Source organism: Argiope bruennichi, chromosome 7 (genome assembly GCF_947563725.1).
Source record: "Argiope bruennichi chromosome 7, qqArgBrue1.1, whole genome shotgun sequence".
NCBI lineage: Eukaryota > Metazoa > Arthropoda > Arachnida > Araneae > Araneidae > Argiope > Argiope bruennichi.
In genome coordinates this window covers 40,918,437-40,932,351 of record NC_079157.1, presented here as the reverse complement: position 1 = coordinate 40,932,351, position 13,915 = coordinate 40,918,437, and the positions used below count along the sequence as shown (strand labels likewise).

Below are 13,915 nucleotides of genomic sequence, written 5' to 3'. Positions count from 1 at the left end.
AATCTATTGGGTCCAATACTTATTGTTTATAGAAATTAAGTATTGGAAATATTTTTCTAACAGGAAATATAGTAAAAAGGATTAAGTATAGTAAAAGGATTATTGATTCAAATTGCATAAAATAATGTCTTGAGGTATTACAAATTTTATACCTTTATACAGAGCCTAGGTCCTATGAGTCAAATTTAGTAAAAAGGTCCACTCTGTTGCAATTAAAACTCAAACAGTTTTGAATTCCTAAACAAAGAAATAAGAAGTATCTCTATCCAATCTCTTCATACCGATGTTTTAAAGTTGGATATATTGAAGTTGTTTCAGATTATGTAGCATAAACACAATTTGTAATTTTTTAATGAGCAGATTGGCTATTTTGAAGTCCAAAAACTGCAATAAAGATTCAGAAAATGTGCCAAATTTGAACAAAAAAATAGGCTAGTAAGAATTGAAACACTATTTTCTCAAATTATATATTTTTAAAAACTTTGATTAGTAATAAAATACAATTACTTTTTATGCCTGCATAATGTATCTTTCCAAAGAATAAGAATTAGAATCTAAAGAATAAGGATAAGGATCCAAAATAAAAGGATTATTGATTCACACTGCATAAAATAATGTCTTGAGGTATTACAAATTTTACACCTTTATACAGAGCCTAGGTCCTATGAGTCAGATTTAGTAAAAAGGTCCACACTGTTGTAATAAAAACTCAATGAGTTTTGAAAATTTTAATAACGGTATACCATAAAAATTCATGATTTTTAGATCACTCCATTGGCCATCTCAAAGAAGATACGCTAAAGAGGGATTAGTTTTCCAAAGGCTGATTAATCTAAAATTATGAAATACTATTTGTCCTAAAATAGAGATATTTAAATTGCATATTTCGGTCAGAGTTAGTCTCAGAAGAAAAAAACGTTTTTAAATTCAAAAGTTGAAGTATCCAGATTATTTCACTGAATATGACTGCGTAGAACCGGAAGACTGTAAAATATTTAAACTTCATAATTTTTCAAAGGAGCATTTATTTATTGGAATAAAATGAAAATAATATTTACAGGATTTGAGTCATTTTGAAAGTAAAATAAAAAAACTGAATTTTATGATGAAACGGTAATTTTTCTTAAAACAATTCTTAAGATGTAGCATGGATTATAAAATATTCTCTACTCCGCTTAGATTTCAGTGCTGAGCAATTTAATTTTCTGCATTCATATATTTTTTTAATTAAAAAAATGTTTTAGTAAGTTTTTTTTTTGTTTGTTTGTTTTAGAGTTTAATTATTTCTGCTTCGATTTTAAAGTTCAACTTTTATATGAGGAACTATTAATGAATCTTTATATTACCAGAAGAAAATTAGAGATACACATAAAACAGCCAACAGAACGGCATAAGGCATCTATAATTTTATGAATTATGTTTATCAAAATTTTAATCTTAAAAATATTTTGTTCAGATGGAAGATATTAAAAGATCAAATTAAACAAAATTTTTAATTGAAAATTTTAGCAACTATCTTTAGAACCATCTGGCGATTAGTAACATAGAAACAAAAATTATATACATTCTTGCATATAGTTGAAGACGTGAAAAGCTAAATATTAGAGTTTTGAATATTATAATATTAGAGAAAGCTAAGCATTAGAGTTTTGTAGTCCCGCTTTTTTTATTTTTGCCGTGCTGAAAAATTTTACGATAAATATTCCATTGATTTGTTTACTTTTTCAGTAAGATAACGCCCGGATTGGATTATTAACTGTAGATTGTAACTTGCATTTTTTAAAATAACATTACAAGAGTTACCAGAGAATGATACTGGACCCACAGCTACGAAATTTAGGCACGTAGCGACTTCTTGAGAGATAAGTGTTCCATAAAAGTGTTTTTTAAGAACTTTAACTAGAATTTTAATTAAAAAGTCACTATTTATGTTATTTCTCAATATTTTCAGAATGCATTGTTCTATTTCCAAATTTATACAAATAATTTGCACCAATTTAACATAAATACTTCTTTAATTATTTTAAATGCCCTTCAGAGCAATATTTTACACTGCATTAGCTACTGACTCTATATGCACTCACATTATAAGAATTATAGTTTATAGATATTTGAAACATCCTACAGCCATCATTTCTATATAATTAAGAAAGAAAAAAACCTGATCTGAAGATTAGTGTATTATGTAACGTGATTTATTTTACTATAATGTTGTGGACTAAATATTCGGTTATTTTTATATATTTTTTATTTAACATTTTATTATTTTTATTTTATTTTATTTTATTTATCTAAAAGATACAGAAGAAAAATTCAAATATTTTTTGTATATTACAATATTATGTTCTTTCATGGCCAAATTTTTCTTCAGATACTTCTTCAGTAAATGCATCTGTATGGGGGAAAAAAAAAGAGCTTTTAATTTTTCTGAACTCATAACGGAATTTTATACCTTTTTATTAATCTGCTACAAAGAGTAAAAAATATTTATATCAAAAATTAAAATATCAAAGCAAAAGTGAAATAATAATAAAAAAAAACTAAATAAAATAAGAATTTAATTAAAAACTTGTAATAAAATTTTAAAGACATCAATATCACCAATATTTTTTATGATATATTATTGCGTTTTGGTTTAATTTATGGAATTGCTTTCAATAAAATATTAGAAGAATTCGAATCTGGCAGAGAGCGTTCATAAAGTCAATTGCAAAATTTCACTTTATACGGATGAAAAAAAAAAAAAAAAAAAAAGAAGTTAGAAGTGAAGAGGGAATTAAGAAGCAAAATGTTTAAACATCTTATCACTAAAAATCAGCTTTAAAAGATTTCAAATTGATGCGAAAATTTCAATCATCGCCAGTCCTTTGCTAATTTCTCCTAACCATGAAATAAATATACTGTTCACTCACTTTACTCGCATTATTAGCGAAACGTAGTAGAGACACAAAACAAGAGCAGCTGAAACAATTTTTTCCCCTCAATTTAAAATTCTTAGAACCTTAAATTTCTTCATTTCATCGCTCGGTAGGCCCCCAAATATCATCCAATTTACTGATCCTATTATGAAGCAGTGCTCCAGACACTTTTAAATGAAGCAGAGAATGATTTTAGTGATAAGGATATTTGTAGAGAAGAGTTTTTCGATGAAAGTTCGCATTCAACTAATTCTGATATGTATGTTCAAACATAATTAATTTTTCTAGTGATAATGTATTTTGAAAAATGTATAAAATATATTAATATACCAAGATATATATATACAGAATTTATAAAATGATTTTTATATTAGTTCTTAACCTGTAAGTTTAAAATGTCCTAGAAAACCGTGCTATGAAAGTCACACAAGCCGATAAAAAGAGGCCCAATTTTACCCTTTGTTAATTTTTTTTTTTTCATATAATTGTTGAATTTTACATTATATTGTCTTCAATATACCTTCATATATCGTAAAAATAAATACGATTTAAAAAGTAAAAAGTAATATGTTTTTTCAAGAATATAATTTATTGTAACGTAATTTGAGAAGAAAATGTATGTTCCACCGCATTTACTTTTTTCAATGACAATATATTTTGAAAAATTTCTAAAACATATCTATCTATCAAGAAAATTATCTGCAAAATATATTGGCAGTTTTTCATACTAATACATTCATTAGAAAATTTAATTAGAGTGTAAATGAAATGTGGTCTCGTAGACCGCACCTCCCCAGTTAAATACCAAAATTTCACCTCCACTTAAGAGTTAAAAAGCAACCGCTGAAATCGGTTGAAAAAATGCACGTGTATTGAATGTCACAAAACAGAAAGCTACAGGGTCAATCCATTCAGTTGAGCTAAAAATAGAATAGGGGTGACCGAAAATCCATCGCTAGCTGTCTCACAGACCGCACGTCCCCAGTTAAGGGTTAAAAGCCTAGCGCGTAGTAGAAATTCGCAGAGATGCCAGTACCATGTAGTATTTCATCTGACAACGCAAAATGGTGAGCTCCACGACAACCCTCCTGGTACTTAAATAGTAGAAATAAGGAAACGATTTTTCGAAACTGCAATAACAATGTAACTTTAAAATGATCTATAAAGATTTTTTCTATTGTATAAAACCATAAATAATCAACGTTATTCATTTTAATGTTAAAAAAATTCGACTGCCTCTTTCAAAATTAAAAACAGAAATTTGCGAAACGACCTTCCTATTTTGAATATTTAACAAAATAGTAGGAGAGAAATTAAAATGATGAAGCCACACCTATCAGGAGAGTGCTTGAAGCAAAGGTGATGAAGACACACTTGATTGATCATTGGAGATATATGGAAATTGTTCATGATCAAGAGTAGGCATTGTAATTGAAATGATGTAGGGGAAAAAAAAAAAAAGAATTCAGATATGAACTATGATTCAGAGAAATAACAGTTGCCGAAAGACCCTCAACCTCAAGAGACTTCAAAGCTTCAATACGTACACAATTTTAATATTTTCAGTTATTATTGTATCAATTATATGTTTTCGTATCTATTATCTCGAAATAAAAATCAAATTTCGATTTAGACTTAGAAAATCATTCTTAAGATTTTTTTTCATCATTAGAAATTTGTTTATAGATTATGAATGCTTAACTTGTATTTCATTTAACCCTTTTTCACTCGGAAAGATAATTCGATGCATAATTATTCACTTAATACATGGACCTGTTTATTACACCCAAAAACAGATGCATGCAACTATTTTGAGTTCCCTAAAAAATGAATCTACGTCTTTTTAACATTGCATAGGTATTTTTAAAAATTCAAATTTTAAAACAATAAATGAAAAAATGATGTAGCGTTTTGAATGGTGACTGAGAGAACACATTAGAGTGCAAAGTGTTAACTGAGTAAGTTGTTATTCATCAAGTTTGTCAAATAAAATTTTTGCTTTTTTTTAAAATTAATTTTAACCTTACAATTTACTGTTCGTTTTCGTACTCTAAGACGAACACTTTTAGACGATTCTATCTCATTAAGATGTGAGACGCGGAAGGATGCGCGTATTTTCGGAATTCTACGTCATTCTTTGTCCTTGATTTTCGCCCTATTAGATACTTTTTTGTACAATTTTTTTTTTTCACGTGTATGTAAAAATCTTATCGTTTCTGACCGCATTATTTTAATTCAGTCTGCGAGTAATCCGAGTTTCTTTTATTGTTAAACGTAAACCTCCTCTCCTTTCACCCCTATTTTGACGAATCAAACCCATCTTAATGCATGCGCAAATGCGCGGGGGGGGGGTTAGAATTCGTTGGCAAACAATAATCGCTTTTAGTATTTTACGTTAAGATGTTTACGTTAGATGTTACATTAAGACGTTTTACTTTGAGATAATTTCCTTTGATCGCTATCTGCGTTTAAAGAATTATTATTATTTGATTTTACCCTTTCTTAAAAATTTATATAGAGATTAAATTAGTGTCAATATAAAATATATAGTTTAAGAAGTTGAGACCTTAAACTTACATTTCTTATGCTCCTCCCCCCCTCCCCCCAGATAAAGTCTTTTCTGCCAATTCTATGCAAAATTCACTGCATGAGTGAAGTATTAAATCCGTCGATATGTTGTTAAACCCATACGGATTAAACTGCACATTCAAAAGTGATTTGGACACTGGCAAAAGAAAATTCATGCTGAATAACCATTCTTGCCATTTGACCTCGGTTCATGATATAAAGTTGAATTTCTCCCTTCCAAATAAAGCTCGTGTAACTTCAAAAGGGGAAGTGAATAAAAACAACTATGAAATCAGGTGTTGATATTCAAACCCATCATTATGACCTTGTCACCTTGCGTATCCTTAATAGTCCAAAAATAATATTGCGATATTCAAAATATCGCACATTATAGAAAAATCATACAATCTGTTGTGCTACTAAAGATATGAAAGAAAGAGAAAGATGATTTTTTTATTAAATGGATGAAAAACATTTCAAAATGTCATACTAAATTCCAGTAAAAATTTCAATGATAATTGATGTTGATAAAATGATCTCAAATCGTGGATGGATCCTAGCATGGTCCACCACTTGGCGTCTTTTTGAATTCTCGCCAAACGAGTGGCGATAACGTCGCCAATGTCGCAACCTAGACGTGTTTTTTTAATTTATTTTTTATTATATTTATTTATTTATTTTATTTTTTATTATATTTATTTATTTATTTTATTTTATTTTTATATTTATTATATTATTTTATTTTTTATTTATTATATTATTTTATTGTTATTTATTTATTTTATTTTATTTATTATTATTTCTGGCCTTCGTTTTTTAATTGAAAAATAATAATAACAAATATTCAATTAGTAGTCAACTTGACGAGATTTCAAATAAGTCGCCAAGAGGTGAGCCCATCTAGGATTTTACCCAAATCGTTATACTATACCGAAAAACAATAATAAAAAGATAATTACCTCAGTTTTTTGAAAATTCTTCCATCCAAATGTGGAATTGTCTATTTTCAGGAAATAGCTTTAACATTCCATCTAAAATCACTTCACGCTTGTTGAACCCCCAAGCATTTAAAACGGATCTAATGAAATCTTTCAATTTACTGTCTCCATGTAAGTAAGACAGAATAAACAGATCACCTATATTAGTTATTGAAACATTTTCCATCAGCTCTCGTCTACAAGTGAGCTGCAAAGATGAGATTTCGTATCTATCTGCGGCTTTATACAATGAAAGGACATTTTCGTGAGCAACATCTTTCTCTAATTCTGATGCATAAACGCATTTAAGGAAGAGGCTCATTGCGTCGGGACTCATATGTGAAATATTCATTACACCTGTTCTGATTTCAAGCATGTCAGTTTTTAGAATAGCTTTGAAAACAGGTGATCTAGCAGCTAGAATAAACTTGTGAACACGAAAGGGTTTCCCTTTTGCTTTTATGCAGAAATCTGCATTGAGGTCCCTGTTATGAAATAATTTCTTCAAGTCTGCTTTCAAAATAGAATGCTTCTTCCGGTGAGTAAAATAACCTTTTGTAATGCAGCTTATCTCACTCTGTTCATCATGAAAGGAAACATTTGCAATAATACCCAACACTTCACGGAATGACGAAGAGTTGATTTCAATTTCTTCGGCGAAATTTCTAGGCACATACAGAGGGACGGTCCATTCTTGATATTTCAAAAGCAAGTTTTCTGCAACTTCCGAGGCAATGACAACATTGTTTTTAGCATCCAATAAGAAAATCTCGCATTTTAAAAAGGCATCCAGATGCGATTTGAACGTTGAGTTAATACAATTCACAATTGGAGAATGGAAGATTCTGAGTTGTATAGGAGATTGGGGTCTGAATGGTGGGTTGTTATTACTACCACTGGTGGGTACTACCATTTCGTCACCTACATTTTCAGTTATATGATTTCCTGATTCTGCTGGTTCATTCAGCGCAGTTGAATAATAAGCAGTGTTATAACAAATACTGGCCGATCTTTTAGCCACAATTAAGTCGGTTACTGCTGAAAAATAGTTTGAAAATGATGTCTGAAAGCTGCATTTTCGTAATCGAAATTGTACGTTCAATTCACATGCAGGGGGGAATCTTTCTTCATCTAGGAAATCAGATAAATTAATCAGAGACACAAATCTAACTGGTATTCCTGAGGAAGCAAAGCAGCATCTTACTTCAGATGGAGCCCATTTTATATTAGCGATCTCCATTTTATGTTCAACGAAATAATGGGCAAATTCAGGAGTTTTATAATCTTCTCTCGTTAAAACAATACTAAATTCATCAGGAAATTCTCTAATGCATGAAGTGATGCGAATTCTCCATGCTAATTCATCCGTTTTTATTATGGGACTTTTTAGACACATATAATCTGAATTGCAAAGCAACTGAGGCTTGAAATTCTTTACCATCCACTTCAATACTGTTTTATTTCCTTTTTGAGAAATAAGTCTGCTACCCTTTTTCTCCATGCTTTTTGGAATCGAGTCAAATAACAAGTTCTAATGAGCTTCAATTATAGTATATAGTCGTTAAGCAAGAAACGAAGCGGACGCGGGACTTGCTGTTCAAGGTTTTGAAGGTGAAACCATTTTAAAGTGAAAGGGGTGGTAGGCAAACAATTTATCGCATACTTTCACTTTTCTTCCATTGAAAAGGGGCGGCACATTGAATATTTTAAGATCGTATTTCCAAAAAAACTTTTCCAATTAACTACGCATTGGGCATTATCAAATCTTTAAAGAATCTAGGCAAAATTCCTCAACTGTATTATATTTGCTTACTTTACGAGTTAACAGAATTATTATTTGTTCATGTTATTGGCTTCTTTTTTCAGTTTGAAAGGGGTGGTAGGCAAACATTTTATCACACACTTTCACTTTTCTTCCATTGAAAAGGGGCGGCACATTGAATATTTTAAGATCGTATTTCCAAAAAAACTTTTCCAATTAACTACGCATTGGGCATTATCAAATCTTTAAAGAATCTAGGCAAAATTCCTCAACTGTATTATATTTGCTTACTTTACGAGTTAACAGAATTATTATTTGTTCATGTTATTGGCTTCTTTTTTCAGTTTGAAAGGGGTGGTAGGCAAACATTTTATCACACACTTTCACTTTTCTTGCATTGAAAAGGGGCGGCACATTGAATATTTTAAGATCGTATTTCCAAAAAAACTTTTCCAATTAACTACGCATCGGGCATTATCAAATCTTTAAAGAATCTAGGCAAAATTCCTCAAGTGCATTATATTTGCTTACTTTACGAGTTAACAGAATTATTATTTGTTCATGTGACTATTGGCTTCTTTTTTCAGTTTGTGTATGATCCCTAAAATGTGATATATGATTAAGCATTCTTTTTTCAGTTTGTGTATGATCCCTAAAATGTGATATATGATTAAGCATTCTTTTTTCAGTTTGTGTATGATCCCTAAAATGTGATATATGATTATGTATTCTTTTTTTTCGTCGAGACATAGATTAGTGGTTTAATCCAATATATTTGTTTCATAATCCTTCATCCATAACTTTGATTAGTTTGTAAAATAAAGCTATTTCTTTCTGTTTTTGATTACTACCTTCTTATTTGAGAGCGATATTTTATTCACTCGAAATTTTCTTGCTTTAGAGCCTTATAAGGGTTGGATTTTAGATTTAAAAAAACAGTTGCAGTTTTTATTGCTCTTAAAATTCATCTACCTATGTACAACTTGTAAATCAGTTTGCAGATTTGGATTTAAATTTTAAAAATTCGAATTCCGTATTAATATCTGTTTACATCTCATATATCCTTCCAACCTTACTGTACTAAATTATTAAAATTAATAAATTGATTACTGTAATAAATAAATTACAATATAAAATCGTGTTAGACATTTAAAGAAAAACCATGCGAAAGTTATTTTCGGATCCGAATTTTACGGTCCTTGTGTTGTTTTTCCAATCCCGTTCCATGATCTCAATGAAAGTAAACAAACCGATGATTCGAACCCGACCTTTTTGCGAGTTTTGTGGTTGGCAACAATCGCAATGCAAATCGAGCGACTATTTTAATTTCGGCTCGCGTCGTAGTTTTTAGAGAAGAGAGGGATATGGAATATGAGAAATGTGTTTAGCTCTAAGATAGAGAGCGTAGACTGTTTGGCTATGAAACTGTATGTTGCTTCAACATTTTAACTATGCCGATTAGTTATTTTAGACGGTTCGAATCTGAGGTCTGGTAATGTTGATTTCAGTTTTTATTATTCAACTTATTATTTTGAGTGCTCCAGTTACAAGCACATTGACTTTATTCTTGATTTTTAATAAAAGTCATTTTTTTAAGAAACTGCTTTCATCTTTATGCCTCCTTGACACAAAAATTTCACTGCTTGCTTTACTAAAGTTTGGCTTAGTTTACCCTAAAGTATAACACAGTTGATTATGAGCCTAGAAGGATAACAGTTGGTTATAGGCCCAGAAGTTTAACAAATCGTATTTTTTTTTTTTTGCAATAATCCAATAGTCTTAAATAAGAAGTAATTTGATTAAAGTTGAAACAATCCAAAGTTTTAAAAAAATTGAAGATAAATGTATAAAAATGAAAGATTAATAATTCCTAAATTAATAGGAATAAAATGTAATGAAACTGAAGATTCTATGCAGGGTCACATCGAACAGGGTTTCAAATCAGTCATTTCTTTTTCTCTGAGGGGCTGACTTTCATCAAAAGATTACACTCTCGAAATGAGCAAATTTCACGTTTTTGTTTTGTTTTATTATATTAACGCTCCATTTTTAAAGCAATACTGGGGCTATTTTGGGACGTACCTCGTAATTTTGAAACACTGTCAGATGAGGAGGACGACACCTAAACTGTTATCCAGTCTCCAGTCTTCCACACCTCACCAGCGAGAAGACGTTTGGCTCCGATAGAGTTGATATGCTCCAGACTCGTTTACACGATAGTTTTTCTGTGGAATCTGGTCTAGAACTTTAAACCCTCCAGTTCCGAAGCCGAGACCTTACCACCAGGTCAGAGAAAATCCCAAGAAATTGAGGCTTAGGAGAAACTAGACAAAATACGCGCAGTATAAATATGGAAAAGTAAGAATAAAAAAAGCTCAAATTATTAGGAAATTATCAGCACTAAAATCCAAAAAGTGAAAATTTGGAAGAAATAGAATTAAAAGCACAAACGAAAAAATGTCAATATTTAAGAAATTTGAAAAAAACATTCTAGATGTGCAAGAGTTAAAATTCTAAATAACAGTTACAGTAAAAACTCCACAATTTATAGAATTCAGCTAACAAATAAAAATTAATTATCAATTTATGCTGTGACACAAAAAGGGAAGATTATCCTCTAAAAAAATGTGGAATTAAATAAATAAATATAAAAGCGTATTTACACGCATCGTCACCATGTATTTTCACTAGGAAAACCTCTTAGCTTCATCTATGAAGTCACATTGAAAAAGGAGAAAAATCCAGAAAAATGCCGTTAAAAATTATGAACTTTAGAAAAGTGATCATTTATTAATTCTTCTAAATTCTAAAAAAAGTTATATTTTAATCACTTTTTTAAAAATGTTTTGCAATAAGCCGAATCTAAAGCCGCATCTAATTTTGCATCTAAAGCCGAATTTGAAATTTTGATGTCTACAATACTTTTCTGCACGAGAAAGAAAAATTCATATTTTATTCAGAACGATACTTGTTTTCGCTATATCACTGAAGGAAACTGGTTTCACTTCAGTTTGTTATTTGGCCATGCCTCGAATGTTACAGGGCTGATTATAAAATGAGTGTTTCTTGCTTCAAAGCGGAACAACAATTTGACAGGTGTCTTGGCCCAGGGATAGCGCGTCTTCGCCGTGATCTGGAGGTCCCGATTTCGAGTCATGTTCGGGCAAGATTGTTCTCTACGCTGTGTTCTATCTGTGAGGTGTGTGAAATACCCCCCCCCCCCTGTAAAGAAGGGTTGTCCAAACGAGTTTGGGAGTATCATCTTATGAGTTGAAGTCCCTCTGCCTCCAGGTGCACAAGGGTATTTACCCTTGTGCACCTGGTAGAAGGTTAAATACCCTTGTTAAAGGGTAAATACCCTTGTGCACCTGGTAGAAGGGTAAATACCCTTGTTAAAGGGTAAATACCCTTGTTACAAGGGTATCAGACACTACAGTACCCTTCTTTTCCAGTTATCTTGCTTAGTTTGAATTGGTGTTCAATCCAAGGGGGGGGGGGAATAAGTAACAATAGCAATTTGAATGGATTAGAATATGGAAAGTTAAGACAACCCAAATTCTATAACAAATATTAAATACTTGTTTTTCTATTTTTGGGATATTGAAATTCTTAAATTTGTGACATTAGATAAGCACAATAATTGCATGAATCATTTTGAAATATTTGTTCAATTTATGAGACTATTTTCCTTAAAAAGACATTAAGACCTTAATGTGCAATAGTGCATAGAAATACTAATGTCTGAATAACAGTCTAAAGATTAAATAATTGCTGATATCATTGTGTAAAATATTTATCATTTATTCGAAATTATATATTTTTTAAATGTGAATTAATCACTATTCCAATTAGGGTTCGAAAGCATTTTAACCACTTACAGGGCATAAATTCAGATCATTGATAAATAGAATATTTTAGGGTTATATCAGCCGGCGTCCTGGCATAGGGGTAGCGAGTCTTCGCTGTGATCTGGGCGTCCTGGGTTCGAGTCCCGGTTTGGGCATGGTTGTTCTTCCGTTGTTCTATCTGTGAGATGTGTGAATGTGCCCTCCTGTAAAAAGGGGTTGTGCAAACGAATGAGTGATGCGTGAGTAGCTAAGTCGTACTCTTGGCCCTAGTTGGCGCTACTATAAAAAAACAAACAAGAGATGCTTCCCCACCAACTTAAATCGCTGTCTTCGTAACAGCGGGCTTGTCCATGGCAAGTGCCATAAGAAACAACAACAACAGGGTTATATCATGATAAACCGATGATATAAATACTAAAACAACAAAAGTTCGTTAATTTGTCATTTAATTTATGAAATAAGAGGTGGTAAATATATTTACCAGATATCATTCAGGTACCAGTTTACGGTCCTGCTGTGCCCAGATCTAGGAAAAGACCTAGGACTGCAAAAGATAATGTTTACATTAATTTCCCAGTTGTAAAAGGCTGAGAATTTACTAACTCTATTATCAATCTGTTGGATTAAAATTCTTAAAATTATTTCTGTTTTGGTCTTAGATAGCTACGATGAGCTACACGCAAGAACAATTTTTCGAAATAAATATACAAAAAAAAAAAAAAAAAAAAAAAAAACTAATTCAATCCTTATATAAAAAGGCACATAAGTTAATTGCATTAAAGTTCTATTTACCCCATAAATAATCTAAATATTATTTTAAATTAATAATTGTATCTTAAAAGTTGATATCTAATAATTCTACCAAATTTCTTGACGTTAGAGCTTTATTGCGCTCGTCCAAACTAATTCAATTAAATTTAACTTCCCATAAACTTACAAATTAAAGTAATCATTCCAAATTATGATGTGTAGATGCTTGTGACCAATTTGTCACACCGTGGAAATCCCAAACATCACGACTCTGCCTTTGCCGTGAAGAAAAATTAACAGAATGTTCGTAAACCGGCTTGGTATGTTTTGCTTTCCCCCGACCGTTAACAATAGGGGGTAAATTTTCCCGCTTCTCGACTATCACTTTCCCCTAAAGACCGGGGATTTTGAACATCACTGAGTGATCAATCAGGTAATAAATCTATCAGTAGTGTACGTTAATTGCCTTGTGGTTTTTGAACTGAGAATTTGGTGTCCGCTCAAAGAACTGCTTCTTTTTTAGTCTAAAGTTTTTACATAGAATTAAATTTGTTCTAAAAAAAAAAAAAAGAGCGGAATATGATTTTATAAATTTTTATAATTAATAGAAAAAAATATTTAATAAGTGATTTAAAGAAATTTTCATTAATTGAAAGGCATAAGGAATATAATGCTTTCTTCCATTTACATTCAAAGAATTTCACTTTGAATTTTTTCAATTTTTATTTTTAAGCGTTTTATTCAAATATTTAGCATTTGAAATGAAAATAGCGTGATATATATAAATGAATATATAGTTATCTGATCTAAATATATTATTAAAAAAATTATAACCATTTAACGGTAATAATAAAAATACTACATTCATTTCGAAAAAATATAATCTGTTATTGAAAATTTTAGAAAAAAAAAAAATGTGTAGGATTTTCTGTTTCAGATTCTTGCTTTCCTTTTCTTTTTTAAAAAATATGAACATATTAAAACAATTTTTTATCAGTACTAAGTGAATATTTTATTTATAATATTTTTATTTAAAGATATTACCTATCTAAATATTTTTGACGAAATAATTAAAATAATTAGTTAAGTCGA

The 13,915-nt window shown here is 30.4% G+C and overlaps 1 protein-coding gene across 1 annotated transcript; it reads right to left on the bottom strand.

Moving 5' to 3' along the window:
* Window positions 1-2,195: 2,195 nt before the first annotated feature.
* LOC129976179 (uncharacterized) lies at window positions 2,196-8,063 on the bottom strand. Its single transcript, XM_056089613.1, has 2 exons — window positions 6,446-8,063; window positions 2,196-2,392 (listed from the first exon to the last, which is right to left on the bottom strand). Exon 1 carries the CDS (start codon window positions 7,962-7,964, stop codon window positions 6,447-6,449), a length of 1,518 nt encoding a protein of 505 aa, XP_055945588.1. The 5' UTR covers window positions 7,965-8,063; the 3' UTR covers window positions 2,196-2,392; window position 6,446.
* Between the last annotated feature and the right edge of the window lie 5,852 nt (window positions 8,064-13,915).